This window comes from Euprymna scolopes, chromosome 17 (genome assembly GCF_053919585.1).
Source record: "Euprymna scolopes isolate OS-2025 chromosome 17, ASM5391958v1, whole genome shotgun sequence".
In the NCBI taxonomy this organism is placed as follows: domain Eukaryota; kingdom Metazoa; phylum Mollusca; class Cephalopoda; order Sepiida; family Sepiolidae; genus Euprymna; species Euprymna scolopes.
Window position 1 is genome coordinate 120,438,289 of NC_136498.1, and position 23,175 is coordinate 120,461,463.

Sequence of the window (23,175 nt, forward strand, 5' to 3'; positions counted from 1 at the left end):
AAAACAAAAAAAAGTTATTTTAGAAATTTACCTGTAATGTCCGAAGTTTAAAATCTTTTTTTTTTTTTTTTTTTTTTTAAATCAATTTTTTTTTTTTGTTGTTTTTTAATGAAACCTTGGTCCTTGCTCCTTTAATTGAAAAAAAAAAATTAGGGTTTGAATTACATTTTTCGAGTAGTTATAAGCTTGGAAAGATAAAGGGTCGAATTATTAAATATTTTTGACAAAGTTTTTGACACACCTGTTACCGTAACATAGGCTGACATATATTCGATGGGTTTATAATAGTATTTGGCATATTTTTTTTTATTTTTAACTCCTTTTCCCAAACTTACCGTGTGGAAGAGAGAGTTGGGCGCCATTTTAAATTTTCCAATACATCTGTAAACACTGTATGTTTTTCGAGCTGAATAAACATGTTACATTAAATAAGACACGAAAAACGGTGCAAATGCAGAGAGTGTTCTACGCTATATTTTTTTTAAAATCGTATTTCCACGTTTAATTAAAGTTTTATGTTTTTTTTTATTCAATTGTAAGGTTAAAGTACAGAACAGGTACAAAACACTCTCCCCTCCTCATGTTAAGAATGGCTTTTTAAATAATAACGTTATTATCTTAGCACGGATCATTCTCTGCATGAGTACCCAAAGAAAAGTAACTTGCCTTTCATAACATTTTTTTTTTTTTGACAACTTTTTCGAATCTGTGTGTACAGTAATACAAACCCTTTTTTGTAATATAAACAACAAAACGAAAAATTGGTAAAAAAAAAAAAAAAAAAAATATATAACAATTATTGGTGGTTATTTACATTGGCACTTGTGTCGGCAATTAAAAGTAAAGAAAACACGGTCAATGTCAAGATTCTTTTCAGCTCCAAAAAAACTTTTACAATGTCGTCAAAAAAAAAAAAAAAAAACTATGCGCGTACAGGAATGGTCACCACTGATAACATAAGAAATTACATTGCTTAATATTCGGGAAGCCACTTGTTTGAGACAATTTTAAAAGCTATATTCGTTTTCAGCATACCCGAAGACATTCATTTTAAAGTTGATTTGTTAAGGTGGAAAATAAGTAAAAAGTTACAAAAAAAATTAAAAAAAAAAAAAAAAAAAGCTTTCAGGCAGCCCAAAAAAAAAAAACAAAAAATTATCCTTAGGTAGCCAGAAAATAGGTGCTCATTTTATGTTAAATTTATATAGGAAAGTGATGCCCACTTTTTGGAAAAAGTAATTTCTTCATATCATGAAAATTATTTCTCTGCACCACTTTTAAATATTATATTTGTTTTCAGCATCTTTGAAAAGTTTTTTTTTGGGGGGTGGGGGGAAGAATTTCGGCATTAACCGAAAACGATGTTAGTAAGTAACCTCATGTCATATTCCAAAAATTACATAAATCGATCGTGTTTTTTTTTTTTCCACGATTTTTTTTTTTTTTTTTTTTCCACGATTTTTTTTTTTTTTTTTTTTTTCACGATTTTAGCGAACTGTATTAAACATAAGGCTGATTTTTTTTTTACTTCGACACTTCGATTTTAATTGTTTTCCCTTATTTCATCGGATTAAATCATGATTGATGAAAACATTACGACTCACTTAGTCGTAAAATTTTATTTTCTTGAACTAAAAAAAAATCTACTTGTGAAATTGTGTGATTTCTGGAATATGATATGTTCGTTCTGTAACTTACCTAACTGGATAAGTATTCTGCGGTTTAACTTATTTTAAAGCGCTTATTTATTTCGAAACACGAGTGCTATCAAGTGTTTAAGTTAGAACGAGAACAAAATGGCTGATATGAGACGGTCATCTGGCGAGTCTCAACACTCGCTAAAAAATAGAAATTAATATTACAAAATGCCCATTTTAATGAAGTAGGATTTGGGGGGGGGTAACTGTTACTTTTTGACGTCCATTTAATTTGGATAATCATTATTAGTCATAAAACGGATTGATACTTATGCTATTTTAATACTATTTTCAAGTTAAATTAAAATTTTACAGTATCTTTTGTTAAATTGTTAGGTGAAAGTACAGAATAGTTACAAAACACCCTCCTCTCCCATGTTAAGAATGGATTTCTAAATAATAGGGTGATCAATGTTGGATTTTTTGGTCTTATAAATCCACGTTTATTTATTATCTGATCTTCCATGGTCGGATCTGTACCGAATGGTATATATTATTTAATTAATTGGAATTCATTATTGAGATGAGTATTTTGTATTATTTATTCATTTATTTATTGCGGATTATCATCCTCATCTTTTAGGTCTTGTTTCAGAACATTTCGGCCAAATATTCCTCTGGCTAAAATGTGATGAGATGACAACAACTATGGAAGGCAGTAATTGCTTTGGATCTAGTCAGGAGATTCAGAGTTCCTATCCCGTCGCGGTTAACACCTGACAAAGGCCAGAGGAATAGTTGGCCGAAACGTTGTGAAATAGCAACTAAAAAGATGAGGATAATAGTCCGCAATAAATAAAATTAATAAATAATACGCATCTCGAAATGAATTCCAATTAAATTATATATAAACCCGTCACTTGTTTACGTTAAACAAGGCGACTACTTTGCCCAGAATCAATATATACGGTAACTTAAAAGACTTATAACTTTTATTAAATATTCTGGAAAAGTCACTTAATAATGAGTGATTTGCAATAATTTGAATAACTATGCTTATGTTTATATATTTAAAGTGCGTGTTTCTCAATACTAGTAGGGAGACCCAATGTTGTCCAGGATTGAATGAGGATAGAATAAATGTCCATAAATGTTGCATACATTTACTGTCATCGAAATCGGTGAAATCGCCCATTTTTTTTAATCAAATGATTGATTGCCTGCCTGGTTAGTCCCCCCCCCCTTCACTCCAAAGTGTAACAGGAAGAAGCTTCACATGCTTCCCCCGCAAGGACTTAGTTCACAATAGCTTGTAGTCTAAATTGCACGGGAGAGAATCTACCGTTGATTTTATAAAATTATTAGCAGGTTGCCTGGCGTTGCCTGGTCGTAAAATATGCATAAATATTATATTTTCATGCAGAATTCTTATTATAAACAGAAATACTGTAGGTATTAAATGTAAAAATGAAGTAAAAAAACAAAAAAAAAAACGGAAAGAAACTGAAACATGTATGCGAGTATTATGTGTTTTCTAAACAGTTCACTTCTTGTAAGTAAAAAAATATTTGAGCTGAGATTGAAACCAAAACCTATAGGCAGTAAGTCAAGTATGATAACCATCAGGTCAGCTTGACATGATCTTTAAAAGATGTTTTCAAACCTACTTAACATAATGTGAACGATTCGCGCATGCACAGTCATGAAACAATTGACAAACATAAAAATCCGATTGGTCACATTATGCGATGACCTGAAAAGTAATTTGGGCACTTTTGCAGTATTCGGGAGAGCGCCATTGTTAGAGTGCGATAACTCCAATTTCTTCTTGGTTAAATAAATAACAAACAAGATTGTTTTTCCGAACACAAAAATATTTGAAAACCAAAATGTTTATTGGATAAAAATGTATCGATATATAATTGTAAAAAAAATTATTGAAAAGTCTGTGTAAGAAAATATGATTTCAATAAAACAATTTTGTAATTAAAGCAACATTCAATTTTTTTTAAATAGTTTTTTTTTTTTTTTCGAACAAATAATTTTAATGAAATATTTTTTGAATTAAAGTAAAATTGAAGAGTCAACAACAAATTTAATAATTGAAATGAAACTGAAAAGTCCCACCTGGCGGTAGTTTAGTGAAACACACCAAAAAACATGGCGCTCACCCGAATACTGTGGAAATGCTGGAATTTGTCATCAAGTTGGTAGACCCCAATCGCATCTGCTGGAATTGTAAAGGCAGTCAACTGAAGACACTGAACAGAATAGTGAAGACAGACATGGGAACTGGTTGCTCGCCCCTGCTTTTTTGGTGGTCATTGCTTGAATTGAGAATGACTTAAGTATGTCAATCAGTATTGATGTATCCTCTTGACACTGGATGTGGTGAACAGCTTAACCCACCCTGTTTAAATGCCACTTTAGTTACCTATCCCTCAGACTGCATCTCCCTCTCTCAAATATAGAAGGAAAAAAAAAAAGGCAAATGGAGTTTTTTTGTTTTTTTTTACCATCGGTAAAAATGAAAAATTTGTATCAATTTGCTTCCCAGTGGTCTCAAATAGATAAATACTCATTGACATAACCAATTTATGGTTGCACTGATTTGATGATATAAGGATTGTAAGTGTATCTTGTGAAGTTTCTGATTTTTAACCAGACATACTCACAGAATTATAACTTTCCTTTATATAATAGACAGCAACATAAATATTTTGTTAATTTGTTAAAATAAAAAAAATAAATATATATATATATATATATATATATATATAATTTTTGACAGAGCAGGTACTTTAATATATCTAATAATAAAAAAAATTAACTGTTTAAAACTTGTTTTGTTTTTTAAAGTTCGTGGCTCCCAAGGAGTATGGCTAATGAAAGGAAACCTATCTGCTGCACAGACAGAATCATTCCGTGGGTAAGTTATATTCTTTTTTTTTTTTTTTTAAATTTATATATATATATATATTTTTCATTTCTAACATGCAAAGTTATCTCGCGGAAATTAAAAAAAAATGTTGGCATATTGTTTCTGCCACTAAATGTTATGAGCTCTTCAGTTGCCGATTTTTTTCCTTTACCCAAAAAATAAATTCGTTTTTGCAACAGTTGCTTCCTGGTAGTGGTTAAACAAACTGCTTGTTGACTTCATTTCTTTCTTTCTCTCTTCCATTTCTCACTCCGTTTTTATCCATTCCCCACCCCCATCACATGACCTGTAAACATGTGACTCGGGTTTGGTATAAAAGCTCAATCAATCTTCATGGCATATCTCTTTCAGATCCAACCTGAAGTTAAGCTCATTATTGTTGTTTTTAGTACAGCCACATAAGGCACAAACATGTGGACACTTGCTTCTTTGATGATTATCACAGTGAAAGCTAGACACCAATAAATGACTTGACCATTTGACCAGCAAGTAATAAAAAGTGAAACAGATATACCAACCTTAAACTCTTGTCCCTACATTGGACTGAGTTCACTGGCCACTGACCTCCCTCTCTCCATCTCCACATATTTTTACCCCTTCCTTTTCTCCTCACCCTCTTCCATTTGTAGTGCTTTAGTTGTTCCTCCCTGTTTTCCCTCTGGTAAAAATTAGATTAAAAAAACTTTTTCTTATATAAACATGTGTTCTTGGACTGGGCCTATTAGAATGACTTTCAATCTGCTAACCTGATGACGTAGGATTTCCAACTAGTGATCACTACAGACACATGTATGCACATAAGTAGCTAATAATGTTTGTATAATTTTAATTTATACAGATTTTGTATTATTATAAAGCCATTTCTCTATTGATTATTATATTGTACCCAATATTGAATTACTTTCCTTTAACTGAACAGCTTTTCAGCTGAGAGGGTATGGAACTGCCCCAGGTTACCATACACACACACACACACACACACACACACACACACACACACACATATATATATATATATATATATATATATATATATATCGATCCAAGGCCGTGCCAACCATTGATATCAGCATGCAATAAGCCACAAAGAAAACAGAACAACAGAATAGAGTTTAAACAATGTATTACTGGAATTAAACTTATATATAAGTTTAATTGAAGAGCAGGGATAATTCCTTTTTGTTTCTCTTGCAATCCATTTTTTCTTTTTGGCGGTCTAGTGTTCAAATGTTAAAAGAAATTTAGTGCATTTGCAAACGTTTTCAACTTCTATAAGTCGTCGTCAGGCGAGTGATGAAAAAATAAAAAAAATTGCATCAGTGAGTTTAATGAAAAGACAATTAAAATCTTTTAAAATACTTAAAAGCATTTAAGCATGCCTTCCCCTTCATATTGAGCCTGATTGATGGTTGTTTTTTTTTTTTGTCGTCATATGGATTAGTAGGGCTTCAATAATTGGGAGGTGTAGATCAGTATGAGATAGCTAAAATGGCGGTGTTTTTAATTAGTATATCCCTAAATTCGGTTTTGAGGGTGTCACGTGCTGTGAGGTGTTGGTAAATTGAGCTATTCAAGGAAGACAGGTGGTATGTTTGTTGGTGAGATATACTGGTTAGTCATGCCGATGTACGAGTTATTTTTGGAGCCACATTCTCCTATAGAGCATTTTAAAACGTACATGGCATCTCTAGTTTTAAGTAAACTGTCGTCAGATATAGGATTATTGTTTATTAATTGACTTGTTTTTAATTTTTTGTCATAAATAAATCAATTTTTTATTTTTAACCTTTTAGCAGTTTTTTTTTTTTTTTTTTTTCTAGCTAAAAACCAAATCAAATTTCTTCCATGGATCCAAATCCCTTATATATCAAGTTTTAAGTTTGTAGATGAAAAATTGATGAATCCATCTTCTTTGCAGATTGTCATTGACGTTTCCTCAAAACCTGCCAAACTGTTGTTGGAGGAACCTGGTTTCCAAATTTGTTCTTCTTGTGCATTTTCTTTAGGCGTGGCAAGAGTTTTTGACAAACCTGGTTGACTGCCTTTTCCGGTAATAATGGTCATCCAGATTCTTTTTTCCTTGCCGAAATCTACATTGCTGTTCATTTTAGAGAACTCTGTCAAAGATATACATTACACAGTCTTGTACGTGTGTGCATGTGTTTGCGTGTGTATACGAGGGACGTTCCAAGAGTAATAGCCTCTATTTTTTTTTATTCTTCCCAAATGGACCAAAAGGGGATTTCAAATTGCATTATTATAATAACTGAACTCGTGCATTCATGATCTGAAAGTTTCAACTCTCTATTGCAGACATTAACGCTGTGGGACGAAAGCAAAACCCCTGTCACAGGCATGTGCCAGAAGCAGAAATGCAAATTATTGAATTCCTGGCAAAAGTGCATTGAGAATAGTATTGTAGGAAAATAAATTCTGGCGCACAAGAGGTTGCTCATTTTAAAGGTATCATTCCTGTCTTCGAAGCTCTTCAACATTTTGAGTAAAAAAAAAAAAACAGGAGGCTTTACTTTTGGAATGGCCCTGATATATATACACAGGGTGAGTCACGGGAACCGGATGTTTTTAGAATGCTATTTGCTTTCCTTGAGTAAAGAATAGGGAGTGAGGAAAGTAGAGTTGTTGAAATATTCAGTTTTGTTTTCCTGTGACTCACCCTGTATATATCTATAAAAGTGAACGTGTCTGTTTGTGTGTCTGTGTACATTTCCCTATGCAATAACTCTGTCAATTTTCAGTCTACAGACCCGAAATTTGATATACAGGGTAGTGAGATTTGGAAAAATCTTTGATTGGTTTTCGGCCAGAACTTTGGCTGTTAAGGGGTCAAAGTTAAACGATTTGACCTTTGAGAACTCTACCAAACTCCTCCGACAATTTTGGGTCCAAACACTTGAAATCCACACATGCGGCGATCAAAAAATGTTGAATATTTAACTTTTGAAAGTCGGGCAAATTAAATAGACAGGCGACCCCCACTGTTAACTCGTAGATATTATGATTTCGATGTGATATAAAAAGTTTTTAAAAGTTGTGAGCCGACCGATCACTTCTCGGAAAAACGCCTTTCTTGGACACACACGAAAACGCACACACACACACAAACATTTTGGCTTTTATATATATAGATTACATTTTTTTATATTTATTATCAATCAAATATTTATTGAAAAAAATGCAAAAGCGTAAAATAAAACAAAATTTTTAAAGATCCTATTTAAAAAAAAAAATATGATTTGATTACAAATTAAATTATGCCAAAATTTTACAATCCCCAAAAAAACCTTAATTTTCTGACATATGTAAAACGTTTATTTTTCTTTTAACAAATGAAATAGTTGTCTTTAGTTATTAATTATTTCTAAGCATTGTTCAAAGTGATTTTTATTGACCAACGGACAAAGTAACAGAGAAGAGGGAGTCCTTATTTTGCCAGACCATGTCAAATAGCCTTTTCAGTTTGAAAATGTACAGACGGTTAGCGGCTATGAAAATGGGTGAAGAGTAACACTACCGAAACGTTGGGAACAAAAAAAACAAATTTAAGGACGATGGTCCAAAATATGTGAATAAGTGAATGTTGAAAATTTAACGTTTCTAAATTTTTGAGATGAGGATTTGTTATTTATATTTTTTGGATTCTTCAGATTACTGTTCTCATCTTGAGTGTCATTTTCACAACGTTTCGATCGATGTAATCTCCGACCTTCTTCAGGTGTATTTTGTCAAACTTTGAAATGTTTTTGTCAAACTTGGGAATCTCAATCCCTTGCGCAAGTGGTTAGAATACTTGGAAAAAATCAATTATAAAAGTGATATTCTCTTGAAGGTTCAAGGTTCAATCTTCAGTGGGGTCAACCGAAAAATATGATTGTGAATTACTTAGGACTACTATTCAGTCATATGTATGTCACAATCATGTTGACAACACCGGTTCTCACCAGATCACCGAAGTTAAGTAACGTTGAGCTTGGCCAGTATGAGATGGGTGACCATTTGGGAAGGCTAGGCGTTGTATATACCTTCTAGGAATCTTGGGTGTGGGGCCAGCACCCTCACCCTGTAAAAAGAACTCCTCGTTACAAAAACATCTACAAAACTTGTAGATGGCCTATGCCCCCTCCAGGGGCTCAAAGGCTATGGATGGACTATTGAGTCATGGCTGACAGAACGAGAGCATGCTACTCCTGTGCAGTAAATAAAGGGTTCTGTTCAAAATCCCAGAGTTCAACAAGATACACTTGAAGGAGGTCGGAGGTTACATTGATTAAAACGTTGTGAAAATGACGCTGAAGATGAGATCAGTCGTCCAAAGTATCAAAGATTTTATTTGTATTGTTTGGATTTATTCAGACTACTAATCTCATCTTCAGTATTAATTTTCCGAAACATTTTAGTTGATGTAACCTTTGACCTTCTTCAGGTTCATTTTTTTTCAAACTCCTGAATCCATACAGAATTTTAGACAGAAACCTTTATTTATATATATATATATATATAGGTAGATTGTTTTCATTCTATCAGCCAGGTAGAAGCGTTCAGTAATTTGTAATTTACTTTAGTATCACCTCTAGTAAAGACTGAACCTTCAACCTCCAAAAGTCTGTCATTTAGAACCGATTCTTAAGCAACACTATCATCCATTCTGCGATAGGTCTATGTGCAAATTCTCATTACATGTGTCACTAGGTACGGATATAATAAAAAAAAAATGACTCTTCTAGTTTGTCATGGCTGATGGAACAAAGAATTAAATAAACAGTTTAGTTTGAAATTCTGTACCAGTTCCAGAGTTCAACTCTCAAGTTTCCTAGATTAAAAAGATGCACCTGAAGAAGGTCAGAGGTTACATCGGTTTAAACGTGAAAATAATCACCAGGATGAGTTACGGTAAAACAAATAGTCAATCGTCATTTCGAAAATCAATGTTTTTGTATTTCTTTCCAATTTCAGTGATTCGAGACCTGTGTGCAGAGCGATTGCCTTCTCGCTAAACGGGAAATACTTTGCTTGGAGTGATGCTGAAAAGTAAGATACAATTTGATATCCATCTTAACAAACATCGATTCATAAAAAAAAAACTTCCACCCTCTTGTACTTTTTTTTTTTTTTCATTCTCCGTAACGTTTCTTTTACTTCTTTTCTCCCTTTATTGCCTAAAATTTCCGACTACATTTTAAGAATACATTTCTAGCATCCTGCATATCTCAAACTATCCGACTATCCATTATAATATTTTTTCTTACTCTTTCTCCCTTCTCTACCTATCTACTCACCAGAAAAATGGAAACTCTAATACCAACCAATTATTGTTAATCGTGCATCCAACATCTAGCCATCAACCCAACTCCTCCTCCCCAACATTATCTTTTATTTTATCCACCTTATCTTTGAATTACTCTTTCTCTCCTTACTACTTTCAGCTTTATATTTGTCTTGACTCTGTTTAATAAATGCTATTCTTGACAAAGTTTCACAAATGAAACTAAATATTGAAATTAAATCAGCATCTCTTTTTTTTTTTTTTTTTTGTTCTTTCTTTCTTTTTTTTTTTGTTCTTTCTTTTTTATTCTTTTTATTCTTTTTTTTTTTCTTTTTTTTTTTCTTTTTTTTTTGTTCTCTATTGTTTGTTCTTTAAACAAACCATTTACTTTTGCATTTCTAAATCAAAATCCAGGAGTTTCTCACTCTTGTTGGAGGAACTCCTTTCTAGTTGACTTCCACTGTGTTCTATCTCTGGCTATATTATGGGCAAGACATCAGGTCAGATCATTGCATCATCATCCTTTTGACCGATGACCAAATCAGTCTTTTTTCAATTTAAATTGATCCACAATTTCATCTTTGTATTCTTTGCTCTGCAGATTTATTAAACGTTTTCATATTTTTCTTGCTATTGGGTTGCAGTTTCTTAGCATAATACAATGTATACACTGAAGACCCTAACTTCCATCACTTTACATATAAAATGTAAGCCTGTAACAAACAAGTTTCCTCTTGCCAAATTTCATTAAAATAAAAAAATAAAAAAACTCGACTAGTTACAACCACTATATGCGATTTCCCCCACTCTCTGACTGTGCCTAAATCTAAATGCAAATTTCATAAACAAAGCTTCTTTCTCAGAACTGCCTGCCTGGAAAACACTGTTCCGCTGGTCTGCTTCCCGGTTGAATACAACATGGTAGTCTTCAAATCCAATGTAAACAAGTTCTTGTTTAGCCGTTGTTACGATTTCCTTCAGTCTAGCGGTATCGAAAAACCACAAAACATAAATTAAATAAAAAAATAAGAGTAAAAAAGGATATTTTGAAAAGTAAAACAAATTTTTATTAACAAAGAAAGAAATGCAACATTAAAAATAGTAAAAAAAAAAATGAATTTCGATAAGGTGTTTATAATCTATAGTGTTAAGGGAGATAACTCTGTTTTCTGGTTATTTCCCTTGATAGTTGAAAAGGTTTTTAAGTAATGTTTGTTTTTTGATCTTTTAGACATACATACTCTTGGTCAAATATAATCCAGAAAAATCTGTATTTACCAGTTTGATGTGAAAAGAGATTTCTTCTCTGTAACTTGTTTGGTTCATCGGTTATTTTAATGACTCAAGTTTTCTTGAGTTTCTTTCGGTCTGAGTGGTAAGATTGATCGCCTAACCTTTGCGTCCCAACGCCATGTTATAACTGAGTTAAAATATACGAACATTCCGCTATTTATAGCGATCATTAAACACGGTTCCAGAAAGAACAAAAAAGAATAATTTTTTGTTTTATCTTTTGGAAGTCTCCAGGGATGCTAATTTGAACGTTTTATTTTCAAATTCTTAAGTAATACTTTTTATAATGTTTTATATAATATTTTATTGTTTTCCCCTTTTAATTAATTATTTTATTATTATATAATATTTTAAATATTGTTATTTTGTTATGATTATTAATTATATTAATAATTATTTTATATTTTATTTTTAATGTTATTATTTGGATAATTAATATTATCTTTTGTGTAATAAATCTTAATTCATTCATATCGAATGGGGGAAAATATATCATCCCATTACACCGTCCCTATAAATAATTAAATTCTACTCAATGTACACTATTAAAGATTACTACACTACCACCTTATATTCATTAACCTTTATCCTTGAGTGGTATTTGAGACTTGATAAGTGGTAACTCCCAAGTATAAAAAAAAAATGGAAATGTTGCAAAAATGTTGCGATAGTGATGGTGTTGCTCATCAGATGCAATGTAGTAATTTATTACCACGACTGAATGTGTCTGCAATGGTGGTCGAAAGCTACATAGGATTGTGGCTAATAACCTAGATGTAATCAATTTGTATGTGGCATCTGTTGTTGCAAATAGACGATACTTTGGTCTAGAGGGGAATTTCTGCAGTCATTTTATTATAAGGAAATGTATTTCACCGTCTGAAGAGTAGCTATTTTGGAATATTTTTAAATGATATATTGTTGAATAGTATTCTGGGCAACGCTGGAATTATTGCTGGTTGTGCACACCTGCATATGGAGCTGAATGCACACACGCAAATATTGTGGAAATCTTCAAACCAAGAAATGTCATCAAAAGTCATAACAATTGCAGAAGCTTTGAAATCAACATTGTTCAATTGACAAGTTTTGAAAACAGTCATATTTAAATTTGGCCTCGGACAAATTTAATAAGGGCAATGGAATGCTGCATGGAAAAACGAAATTCCTATCTAAAGTTTTTGTAAATAAAAACAAATGCCAGCTAAGGAAGAAGTCAGTTAGAGCAGTTAGAGAGAGGACAGGCACCAAAATGACCAGTTGTCATTTTCTGTCACCCACAACACTCCACCATGATCCATTTCTCTCTCTCTCTCTCTCTCTCTCTCTCTCTCTCTCTCTCTCTCTCTCTCTCTCTCTCTCTCTCTTCATAGCACATTTAGAACGAATTGAACAGAAAATAAATTGTCATTCCTTTTTTTATAAACTTACATCAAGTGTTTTTTTGTGAAACAATTGTCTTATATACATTTGTCAAGAACTTGAAACTCTATTTAACAGATTGAATAGATGACATAGGTTAAAAACTAAAGAACTACAGCATAACGTAACAATATTTGAATTTGTTCAAATGGTTGCGAAACAATTCTAACGCATAAGGAAATACAACATATGTTCTCATTTTATATTTGGTTGTCTTGATTTTGCGAAAATATTATATACTTGCTCGGGCCCTATGTACTGTTCATAAGGTTATGTGCATATGTATATATTAAAAAGTGTGAATATGTAAAGTAATGCCTTGCTGTATAATAGTCTTCTTTAACTACCATAGAGAAAAGACAGACAGACATTTGCACTTTTATATATAGATAGATAGATTGGATGCAATATATAGTAATGATTTAAAAAGTGTTAAAAAAAAAAAAAAAAGACTCTTGCGCCACCACCGAGAATCAAAACCAAAACGTTCAGCTCCTGATTTATTTTGCCTCTGCTGTCAATGACTGGGCTATGAAAACTTTACTGCCAGGCTAAAAATTAAAACATGAACCAATAGCTACTACGTATGCATTCGTAATGCCGGCGTTCGACCTTCACCTGGCAAATTTCATTTTTTTAATTTTCACACTTTTGCACCGATTTTTCCAAGCTAAAACCCAAATATAAAGTTTTGCATGGATTCAAATACCTTATATATGAAATTTCATGTTTGTAGACCAAAAACTGTAGGAGGAGTTTGGTAGGCAAAATTTGTTAAACAAAAATATATACGTATACATAAATATATATGGAAACAATTTTGTGTTTACTATAAGCTTTTTACGCAAATATTATGCAAGTATAAATCATGTAGAATATCTGCATGAATATAATTACACATAATGGTTAACTAAAGATGATCATCACATTAGAAAACCGAAGCAACTAATAGGGAATTAATTAAATTGAATGTTTAAAAGAATATGCAAATTAGCAGGATCTTTTGCTAGTGAATGCAATTCCACAACCCATATATAAGAAAATTGTATTTTTTTTTTTAAATAAATAGAAAAGAGGGATTTTAATATGGATATCAATGCACACAAAAGAAAAACGAATTTATAGGAGTATAGATAGATATGTGTGTGTATAGTCTTGGAAGTTTCTTTAAAACTATATATAAAAAAAAAAATTGTCCTTCATTGGAAAATTATTTTTTCAGTAAGTCAATTAATTTCCCGTATCGCTGAATCATTTTATTTACATGAATTAACAATAGTATCAATGTTCTTATCCTGTTTTGGGGATATATATATATATATATATATATATATATATATATATAAAATGTGTGCGTGTATGAGATAAAAGGAAAAATGAATTAACCACGAGAATAAATAATCACAAACAACTATTTGACCGGTTTTGTTAAGATCAATGAATGTCTTCAGAAAAAAAAGTGAAGATTTTAAATTTATTGAAATAACAGCAAAAACATAGGAAAAACAGACTACAACAACAGGCTTTTTTGAAAAAAAAAATAAAGAGAATTATGCAGCACGTGCAATAAAGATGTTAAACAAAAATAGGAAAAAAAATAAACAAAAATAGGAAAAAAGTGGAATCTGAGTGAAATGCAATTAAAATAGCGTTTTGAGAATCAAAGTTTATGCAGTGGCGAGATATATTGCATTGTTTGCTTAAGGAATAAGATCCGAGTCTAAGGTTTGTGATAGATGATGCTGAGGGAAAGATTACAAAACTTTTGATGCATTTGTGGCAGGGGAGAAAAAAATTCAGTGATGAGGAGGGTGCAGTTGGTACAGTGAAAATTGTGGATAAAAGTTTTACTGCGTCTGACTAGTGCATTAGTGGGATTGTTGTACTTGAGATCTTGTTTATGTTGTAAACACAAGATTTTGTGATTTTTGTTGTTCACCGATATAAAACATTAGACACAAGACATTTTATTTTGTTAATGCTAGAGAGGGAAGCGTTGTCCTTATCATCAAAATCGGTGAAATCAACCATTTTTCAATCAAATCGATTGATTACCTGCTCTAGTTGGGGACCCATCACAGTGCACCGAGAGGAAGCTTCACATGCTTTCCTGCAGTGGATTGGTCCACAATACATTGTAGTCTATATTGCACTGTAGAAAATAGGCACAGCCAAAATGAAAGGAGAGAGTAAGTATTTTTTGACAGAGTTTCTCTTTAAAAATCTTCCAAAAATCAAGTAATTATGCAATCAATACAAAATTTTCACCAATTATGAAGAATGAACTTTATAACGGTTTTTCATAATCAATATATATATATATATAATATATATACAGTTTTTTTTGCCTACGACCCCCCTCCTTCTTTATTTGTGATTACAAATATGCTTTAAAATAATCAGCTGAAACTGGACAAAATATATTAAAATTTTTTAATTCTATTAAAAATAGTAGAAAAAGTTATATATTATTCTGTTTTTTTTATATGATAAAATTCAGACTTTTATTTTTCTGGAAAAAAGAAGTTGATCAAGAATAATGGATTTTAATAGATTAAAAAAAAAAACCAACAACTTGGTTTTTCTTCCTCTTTTTTGGCTGTGTCTAGTAGAAAACCTGTTGATTTTATAAAATTATATTTTATATATAATGACTTGAATTAAAGTTTAAAATATAAAGTGAAGTATCATGGTCCAGTTGAGCTCTAAACAGAAACATTCATTTGAAACGTGCCCTTGTCATATCAGAGAACCTACTGCTGATTCTATGCCTGGCCTGTATGTGATAATAGCTTGAATTTAAGTTTAAAATTAAAAAGTCAAATATCATGATGCAATTGATTCTTTAAGCAGAAACATACTGAACACGCCCCTGTCATATCAAAGAATCTACTGTTGATTTTATGTTGGACCTTTCGGCTTGTGTGGTAATAAAACTTCTCACATGCACTTGTGATGTTAGCCTGTGTAAGGTGTTAACTTTGATCAAAATCGATTGTTCCTTCTTTCATCGTATTATTTTGATTATCAATACTAATTGAAGACATTCTGATACAAAACCTATCTAAGAACACTGCCAGGTACATAAAAGTACTTTTGTGTGGAATTTCATAAAAGTTGGCTCACCTATTTTTCAAGTTCATAGGGAACAAACTCTTACACGCATACACACACAAAGTTCTTTTTATACAATAGTAGATATATTGGTGTTATTTGGTGTTGAATAAATTCTTAATTGCATTAGAAATTGAAGTTATTATTTTTATGTTACATTTAAATTATGAGTGGGAATTTCTTGTAGTATTAGTCTGTTATTGTTGTGGATAATGAAGGCCTTGCGTTTAGTGTTTTAGATGAAAAAAAAAATGAGATTTTTAAAGCTTCGTAAGTGTTTTCGATAAAATTAAAAAAAAAAAAAAGGAGATTGTGAAACTTGAATTTAACTTGAAAATAATATTCGAAAAAATAGCATGGTAACATAAGTGCATAAGTACCCAAATAAATATTACCAAAGGCAAGATAAGTTAATCTTCTATCTAGTTGGATAAGCTTTTAGTGTATTTTGTAAAATGTTTGTTTATTTCGATAATTTGTGTTGAGCGTTACACAAGCACCAGAAAAATAGCCACGTGATATCTCATGTCTTCCAAATCTCGACAATGACATAAAAATATACAAAGTACTTTTAGAAATCCAACCAATAAATGTCCTCGTGACATTTATTGGGTGGGTTTCTAATAGTATTTTGTATAATTTTTTTTATTGTAACTCCTTGTCAAGACCATTTTTTTTTTTTTTTTTGAATCAGTAAAACAAAACCGATTTTTTTTTAACTGAGGATATCTAAATAACAACAATGATAATAATTAGGCGATTTGATAAAGAATTTCGTTGTGATGCATTTTGTAAATTCTTACCTTGTTTCCACCTCAACATTTTCGGGTATGCTGAAAACGAATGTCGCATTTAAATTTTCTGCAAAAAAGTAGCTTTCTGGATATTAAGCAATGTCATTTCTTATGTTATTGCTGGTAGCCATTTTGGTATGTGCGTTTGCACATAGTTTCTTGGGGTTGCACTCACGCATACCAGGATGGCCACCAGTGATAACATGAGAAATGACATTGCTTAATATCCGGAAAACTACTTATTTGCAGAAAATTTAAATGTGATATTCGTTTTCAGCATACCCTATAAAAGTAATCATTGTAAATGTTAAGGTTGAAACAAGATAAAAAGTTACTGTTTTATTTCTTTGTTTACACAGTTGAATTTTCAGTAAAACAACAGAATAGAAATGACGAAAATTACTATCAACTGGTGAATATATAGTTGTTGCTTATCAGGATTCCTGGTATCCTGGTACTGTGAAAACTACATCGAAGATTCATGTAGAGTACGATTTATGGTTGCATCAAAGAAAATAGGGACATATTTTGGGCCAGAGAGAGAGGATTTACAAAATTGAAAATTGGACTAGTCCCAAAATGCATAAGTTCTGGTCGACTATGGGAATTTCCATCTTTTACAGAAATCCAAAATCTATATGAAAAATTTTCTTCGATTTATTTCTGAGATTAATTCATATCTACTCAACTTTTTTTCTTTTCTTTGAGGGGAGTAGTAAATATCAGCCATGAATGTTCTTTAGGCATTCAATGGCTACACTCCAGATTAAGCTCTCCTTTAGCGGGGAGGCAAGTAAACTCCTACTCTCAATAAAGCTATATTTAAATACCATTTAACACTTAGTTTTGTTCATGAATAGACACCCACTGTATAATACCATGTGCCACTTTAAAAAAAATTGAAATTTGTACATGTTAATTTATAATTCATGGCTTATGGTAAAGAGATACATCAGACTTGACTGTATAATTAGAAATAGCACACAATTTTACATAAGAGTGCCAAGTTTCATGAGATTAGCTTGAAAAATAAATAAATGGTGACAAAATTACTAAATTTCTTGAAATGTTGAAGTCCGTAATTTAGCCCACTTTTTCTAAAGAAAAATGTCCACGGAAAAGCCTAAATTTTGGCACTTAAAATTCTCATAACTTTTGAACTCCTGATGGTATTTGCATAATTCAAACGGTTTTAAGCATCTTTTACATAGCTCTTTTCAAGCAAGTTGATAAAATAACAATTATCTAAAAAGAAAAAATCAACTTGTAATGCTAATATATATAGAAAGGGACAAAATAATGTAAGGTTGCTACAAAGATACTAGTGTAGTAAATGTTCCAGTTTTATTTATTTTCATCTTGATATTTTGGGAAAAGCATTTTTTCTTTCTTTTTTTTTTTTTAAAGTTTTTTAAATGAGAAGCATCGAATGACTTTGCAAATGATTTGAAGGTCATCATAACTGGTAAACAAATTTGAAGGTCATCATAAATGGTAAACAAATACGAAAGCAAATTTACGTTTATTATATTTATCAGATCAAATCATTTCTTTTTTTCTTTAAATTTTAAGAATGCGTAAACAGTTGTGTTAAACTCTAATAAACAAAACATTGTTTATCATTTAGATTATTCTGATTATTATATTATTATTATAGATTTTATTTGTTCTGATACTGAGTATTTTTTGCACAACGTTTCGGTTGATGTAACCTCCAACTTTCTTTAGGTGTATCTTGTCGAACTTGAAAATCTTTCTGTCGGAGGGGGTCTATCTGTCAAACTGGGAGGGGAGGGGTCTATATGCACAGAATTTCAAACAGAACCCTTTATTTAATCCATGCGGATAGCATACTGTCATTCTGTAAGCCATGACTGGATAGAAATCTTAAATAATTTACAATTTACAATTGTATTTTGAATATCGCCTGCACTCAAGATTTGAACCTTCAACCTCCAGAAAAGTGTTATTTTTACAACTGAATCCACCATGGCACGGGTCGTTGCAGAAAACAAAAAAATATTATTTGATTTCATAAAATTCTTACCCTGTTCCTTAGAATTGTTAACCTTTTTAAACTTTTTGTTGTAAAACCATTCAATTTTAACAAAAATTTATTCTATTTTTATGAGAATGTCACATTTGGAATGATTATTAGGGCTGTGACAACAGAATATTCTTTTCATTCTTTTGACTCTCGGGCATATATCTGACACAGTTAGACACACGTAATCAATCGAGAACCACATCTGTCTATACAAAAACATATAAGATATTAACGGATATATACTCAAGAGTCAAAACAATGAAAAGAATATGCTGTTGTCACAGCCCTAGTGATTATATATTTTTTTGTCTTTTTTTTAATAAGAAAGAGTTTTTTTTTTAATTTTGTATTTTGGAAGATTTAGATGACCTGGATTTTTTATGATGAAAAATGATTTATTTCTTGTTTGTGCAGTTCTTCAACTTGATTGATGTTTAGGTTTTAGAGAAGAAATATCATTTGATTTTATGGCCATGTAACGATGCTAATTACCCCCCCCCCTCTCACCTCCCCCCCAAAAAAAGTTGGTAAATTTATGGTTAAATTAAGAACTATCCATTTGTTTTTCAAGTTCTAGTTTCTTTTTGGTTTTCCTGTACAAATTGTAATAAATTTTATTTATTAACTATTCCGAACCTTTTAAATTTTTGATAAACTCAGTCATAAATTTCCTGTGCGTATGTTTTTAATATCTACTATAAAAGTTTTTTTTTTTTTTCTATAAACAGATAGTTGATGAAATATGTGAGAAAAAGCGTTTATTTATTCTATAAAGTAAAGCTGTAGGTTTGCATGTTCTGCTAAAACCCAGAACTTACCAAAGATATATTTAACGATATAGCATATTCTGATTCAGTATTACCCCAATTTGGTTATGGTAAAAAAAAAAAAAATATATTCTAGAAAATTCATTCAACCACTCCACACGACCAAACTCCATTTAATGATTTTATGGGAATGGCTACCATTTTGAATTTCCTTGTTCTCTGACATTGTTCTTCTTTATTTGCCTCGCCACAATGGGTCAGTTTTTAAGCTGGTGAAAATTCAAATGCACTTTGATTTGGAGTCTATAAGGATTTTTCCTTTACTGAATGACGACAGAGAAGATGAAGTGTAGCTTCAGAACAGTGCACTTTGCATTATTTATTTGCCGAAATACAAAAATTCATTTACAACGCATTAGGCATAAGGCCATCAAAAGTGTGGGGGGAAAATGGGTGTTGGTTATCATCCTTGGTCAAAAATAATAAAAATGTCTATCCTACTCTTAACTAGAATCATCTGTCACCACAATACCACATTTACTTCAAGGTATCCTCAAATTGATTGGAAATTTTTATTGTTGAGATATATATATATAAAATTTTCAGGGTGTACAGAATTTAATAATGATAATACAGACCAATCAACATAATTTAAAAAATGAAATAAAGGTTAGCTAACCAGGTTTTGTTTCTCGCTCAACAGAGCTAAATCGAGGAAAATACAATTTAAAAAAAAAAAATTCATGAATATGGTGGGGAGAGGAAAAAAAAAAATGAAAAATAAACGGGGAGGGGAAAATTACATAGAGACTATATCAAGTCCTAAAAGATTTTCTTTTTGCTTGCAAAGAGAAGGTCTCAAAGACTTAAAAAGTCTCTAGAATTTTTAAATGATAAGGGGGGGAGTGCAACTTACTCAAGATCGTAAGCATGTCAGCACTGAAATTCGTGGCACACGCATAGTTATTTATAAAGTGGTCGCAAATATATATATATATTATATATATATTATAAGGATTTCATTGGGATGAGATGGGAAGTGGGGAAAAAAAAAAATAAAAATTTGGTTAGGAAGATCCTCCCAACCCTTTCTAAATAAATAGGCCACTCATTGTTTTCCGGTTTGTTTATAACTGAAAACAAATGGGTAGATCTCCAAGTGGGAATGGGATCTAAGTGAAAAAAAACAAACCCTATTTTGCTCTTAGCTAAAAATCTATGAAATTTGTTATCTGGAAGTGTTACTTAGAAATAAAATGGTTTCTGAATTAATGAATCTCTGATCATGGTATTTTAATGAGTGTAGATATTTTAGCCACTTTGGATTAAGGAATATTTGTGTGCCCCTACTCTGTGTGGTCCTGGATATGACCTTAAACTATATCCGATGGTTAGGCCTTAGCTTGCAGGCTTTGTGGAGTGTGGAGCCATCCTTTAATTGCCATTGCTCCCAGATCTACTCTGATCCAGAGTGGTAGTACCTGTTAGGGTGTCCCAACTATGGGTTAAATAGAAACCAACTTGAAAAAAAACAAATATACTCTATTAAAAAGTTTTTTCTTCAAAATCACTGGATTCGGCATTAAATGATCTGAAAAGGGTTGATATGCCCTAAAGCAAAACCAACCAACCAACCAACCTAGTCTGTGTATATACAGGGCTTTACATTGCGAGTCGCATTTTCCAAGTGGCGACTAGAAATAATAAAATGCTTATCTTTTTGGCATTTTTTTTTTTTTTTTTTTTTTTTTTTTTTAACGACAATCTTTCAAAGCTCATTACTGAGTGAAAAACTTTTTTGACTTTTTTTAATAAATAGAACAAAGTCAAATTATTTAAACAATAAAAGGGTTAATAGGACAATATACTTTTTTTCTTTTCTTTTTTGACAAAGGCTGTTTAAAAAATATGTGGAGAAATATAAATGTTTATACGTTCCAATCTTATAAAATTCTATGCATATTTAGAATTACACTTATTTAAAAAAAAAATACTGAAAAATCTTTGATGTATGTACTTGTCACGGAACGAAGATGTCATATTCCAAAAATCACGTGGATTTGGCTAGTAACTTTTCTTTTTGACTAGTAAACAAAAATATTTAGTTGTCAAAAGTCAACTTAAGATAAATTTATCCATAGAGCCCTGATATATATATATATATATATGTTGTTAAACAGCACAGCATTTTCTTGTTTGACAATTTTCCGTTTTATTTTTTCCAGTTTTCGAATAATCCTTCTTGTGTTATATGTAAAATGGTGTAAAAGTGTTCCGTAGTCTGCGAGCGCTTTCGGCGTTTCCGCCATCGTCTGGCTGGTTATATAAAAAGTCGTTTTAAAATTACGTCGAATGATAAGGTCGTGTTTTAAAATTACATCGTACTATAAGATCGTTTTTGGTTTATGTGGGCTATTTATATACAAATTTCTTGGACAGTTTTTTTTTGTTTTTTTTTATATATATACATTTTTTTATATATATATTTTTTATATATACATTAACAGAGGCATTTTAAAATATTTTTTGCTGGATTCATAATTTATATTGTTTATTTTGGGTTGTCTCACTTTTATATACAATGCCTCCAACACCTTCAGTCTCCTAACGTTAGAGTCTGTTTGTAAAATTTTGGTATTTTCTATCATGATGTTTCTAAATTGAGAATGCTAGCAGCCATGTTTTTTTAAATGTTGCGCGATAGAGCTAGTATCGGAAAGATGAAGTGTTAGTCTACGGGACAACGTGTTGGTAGTATGACCAATGTAAGAGGAACAGTTAGAGATACACTCTCCTATTGGGCAATTAAATTGATAAATTACATTGTTCTTTTCCAACACTTTGTCCGCTTGCGAAATATTGTTATTAATTACGAGATTAGTCGTTTTCCGTTTTTTATAATAGATAATGAACTTCAACCCTCTACCGCTGCTGGGAGATACATATCGTCGAATTATGTCTTTTAAGACCCTTTCGTCTATGTGATAGTTTTTATGTAACTGGTTACAGTAAAATATATTTATGGGTGACGGATTATTATCCCTTTCCTTTATAGTACGATGTAATTTTAAAACATGACCTTATCATTCGACGTAATTTTAAAACGACTTTTTATATAACCAGCCAGACGATGGCGGAAACGCCGAAAGCGCTCGCAGACTACGGAACACTTTTACACCATTTTACATATAACACAAAAAGGATTATTCGAAAACTGGAAAAAATAAAACGGAAAATTGTCAAACAAGAAAATGCTGTGCTGTTTAACAACATATGCTTAAAGGAGAACATGCTGCCTAAATATACACTATATATATATATATATATATATATATATATATATATATATATATATGTGTGTGTGTATGTTATCAAAAAGTTAATCTTCAACAAAACAAAATTTATCAAGATAAAAAAATTATTATATAATTTTTTTTATTTTCTTTATGTAAATATAGTCATATCTTGCTATGATGTACAAACTGTTTTGATCATTATTGATCTTATCAGGCAAGAAAAAAATTTTAAAAGTAAGAAAATTTAAAAAGTTCTTAAACCTTTTTTTTTAATTTTAGAGGAGAAAACTATTTTACCATGTCTAACATATAGCATGGTTAAACGTTCTTACGTAAGAATGTTAAACCATACTATGTTAGACATGGTAAAATATTTTTTTCCTGTGAAGAAATAATTTTCAAAATTTTTTCTTGCCTGACGAGATAAATAATGACAGAAACAGTGTGCAATATCGTAGCAAGATATGACTATATTTACATGAAGAAAATAAAAAAATTATAAATTTGCTCTCTTTGATTGAGCACTATCAACGATCCTTGTTGAAATTCAATGATTCTAATCTTTTGAATATTTTCAACCTAT

The 23,175-nt window shown here is 31.2% G+C and overlaps 1 protein-coding gene across 2 annotated transcripts in view; it reads left to right on the forward strand.

Annotated features, from left to right (window-relative positions):
• The window catches only part of LOC145296943 (eukaryotic translation initiation factor 2A-like), a 73,466-nt gene that overhangs the window by 2,602 nt on the left and 47,689 nt on the right, over positions 1-23,175 (forward strand). For both annotated transcript variants that reach the window (XM_080143155.1, XM_080143156.1), the window contains exons 2-3: positions 4,497-4,566; positions 9,550-9,624. In XM_080143155.1, the coding sequence (XP_079999281.1) occupies positions 4,497-4,566; positions 9,550-9,624 (145 nt within the window). The remainder of the gene's footprint in view (positions 1-4,496; positions 4,567-9,549; positions 9,625-23,175) is intronic.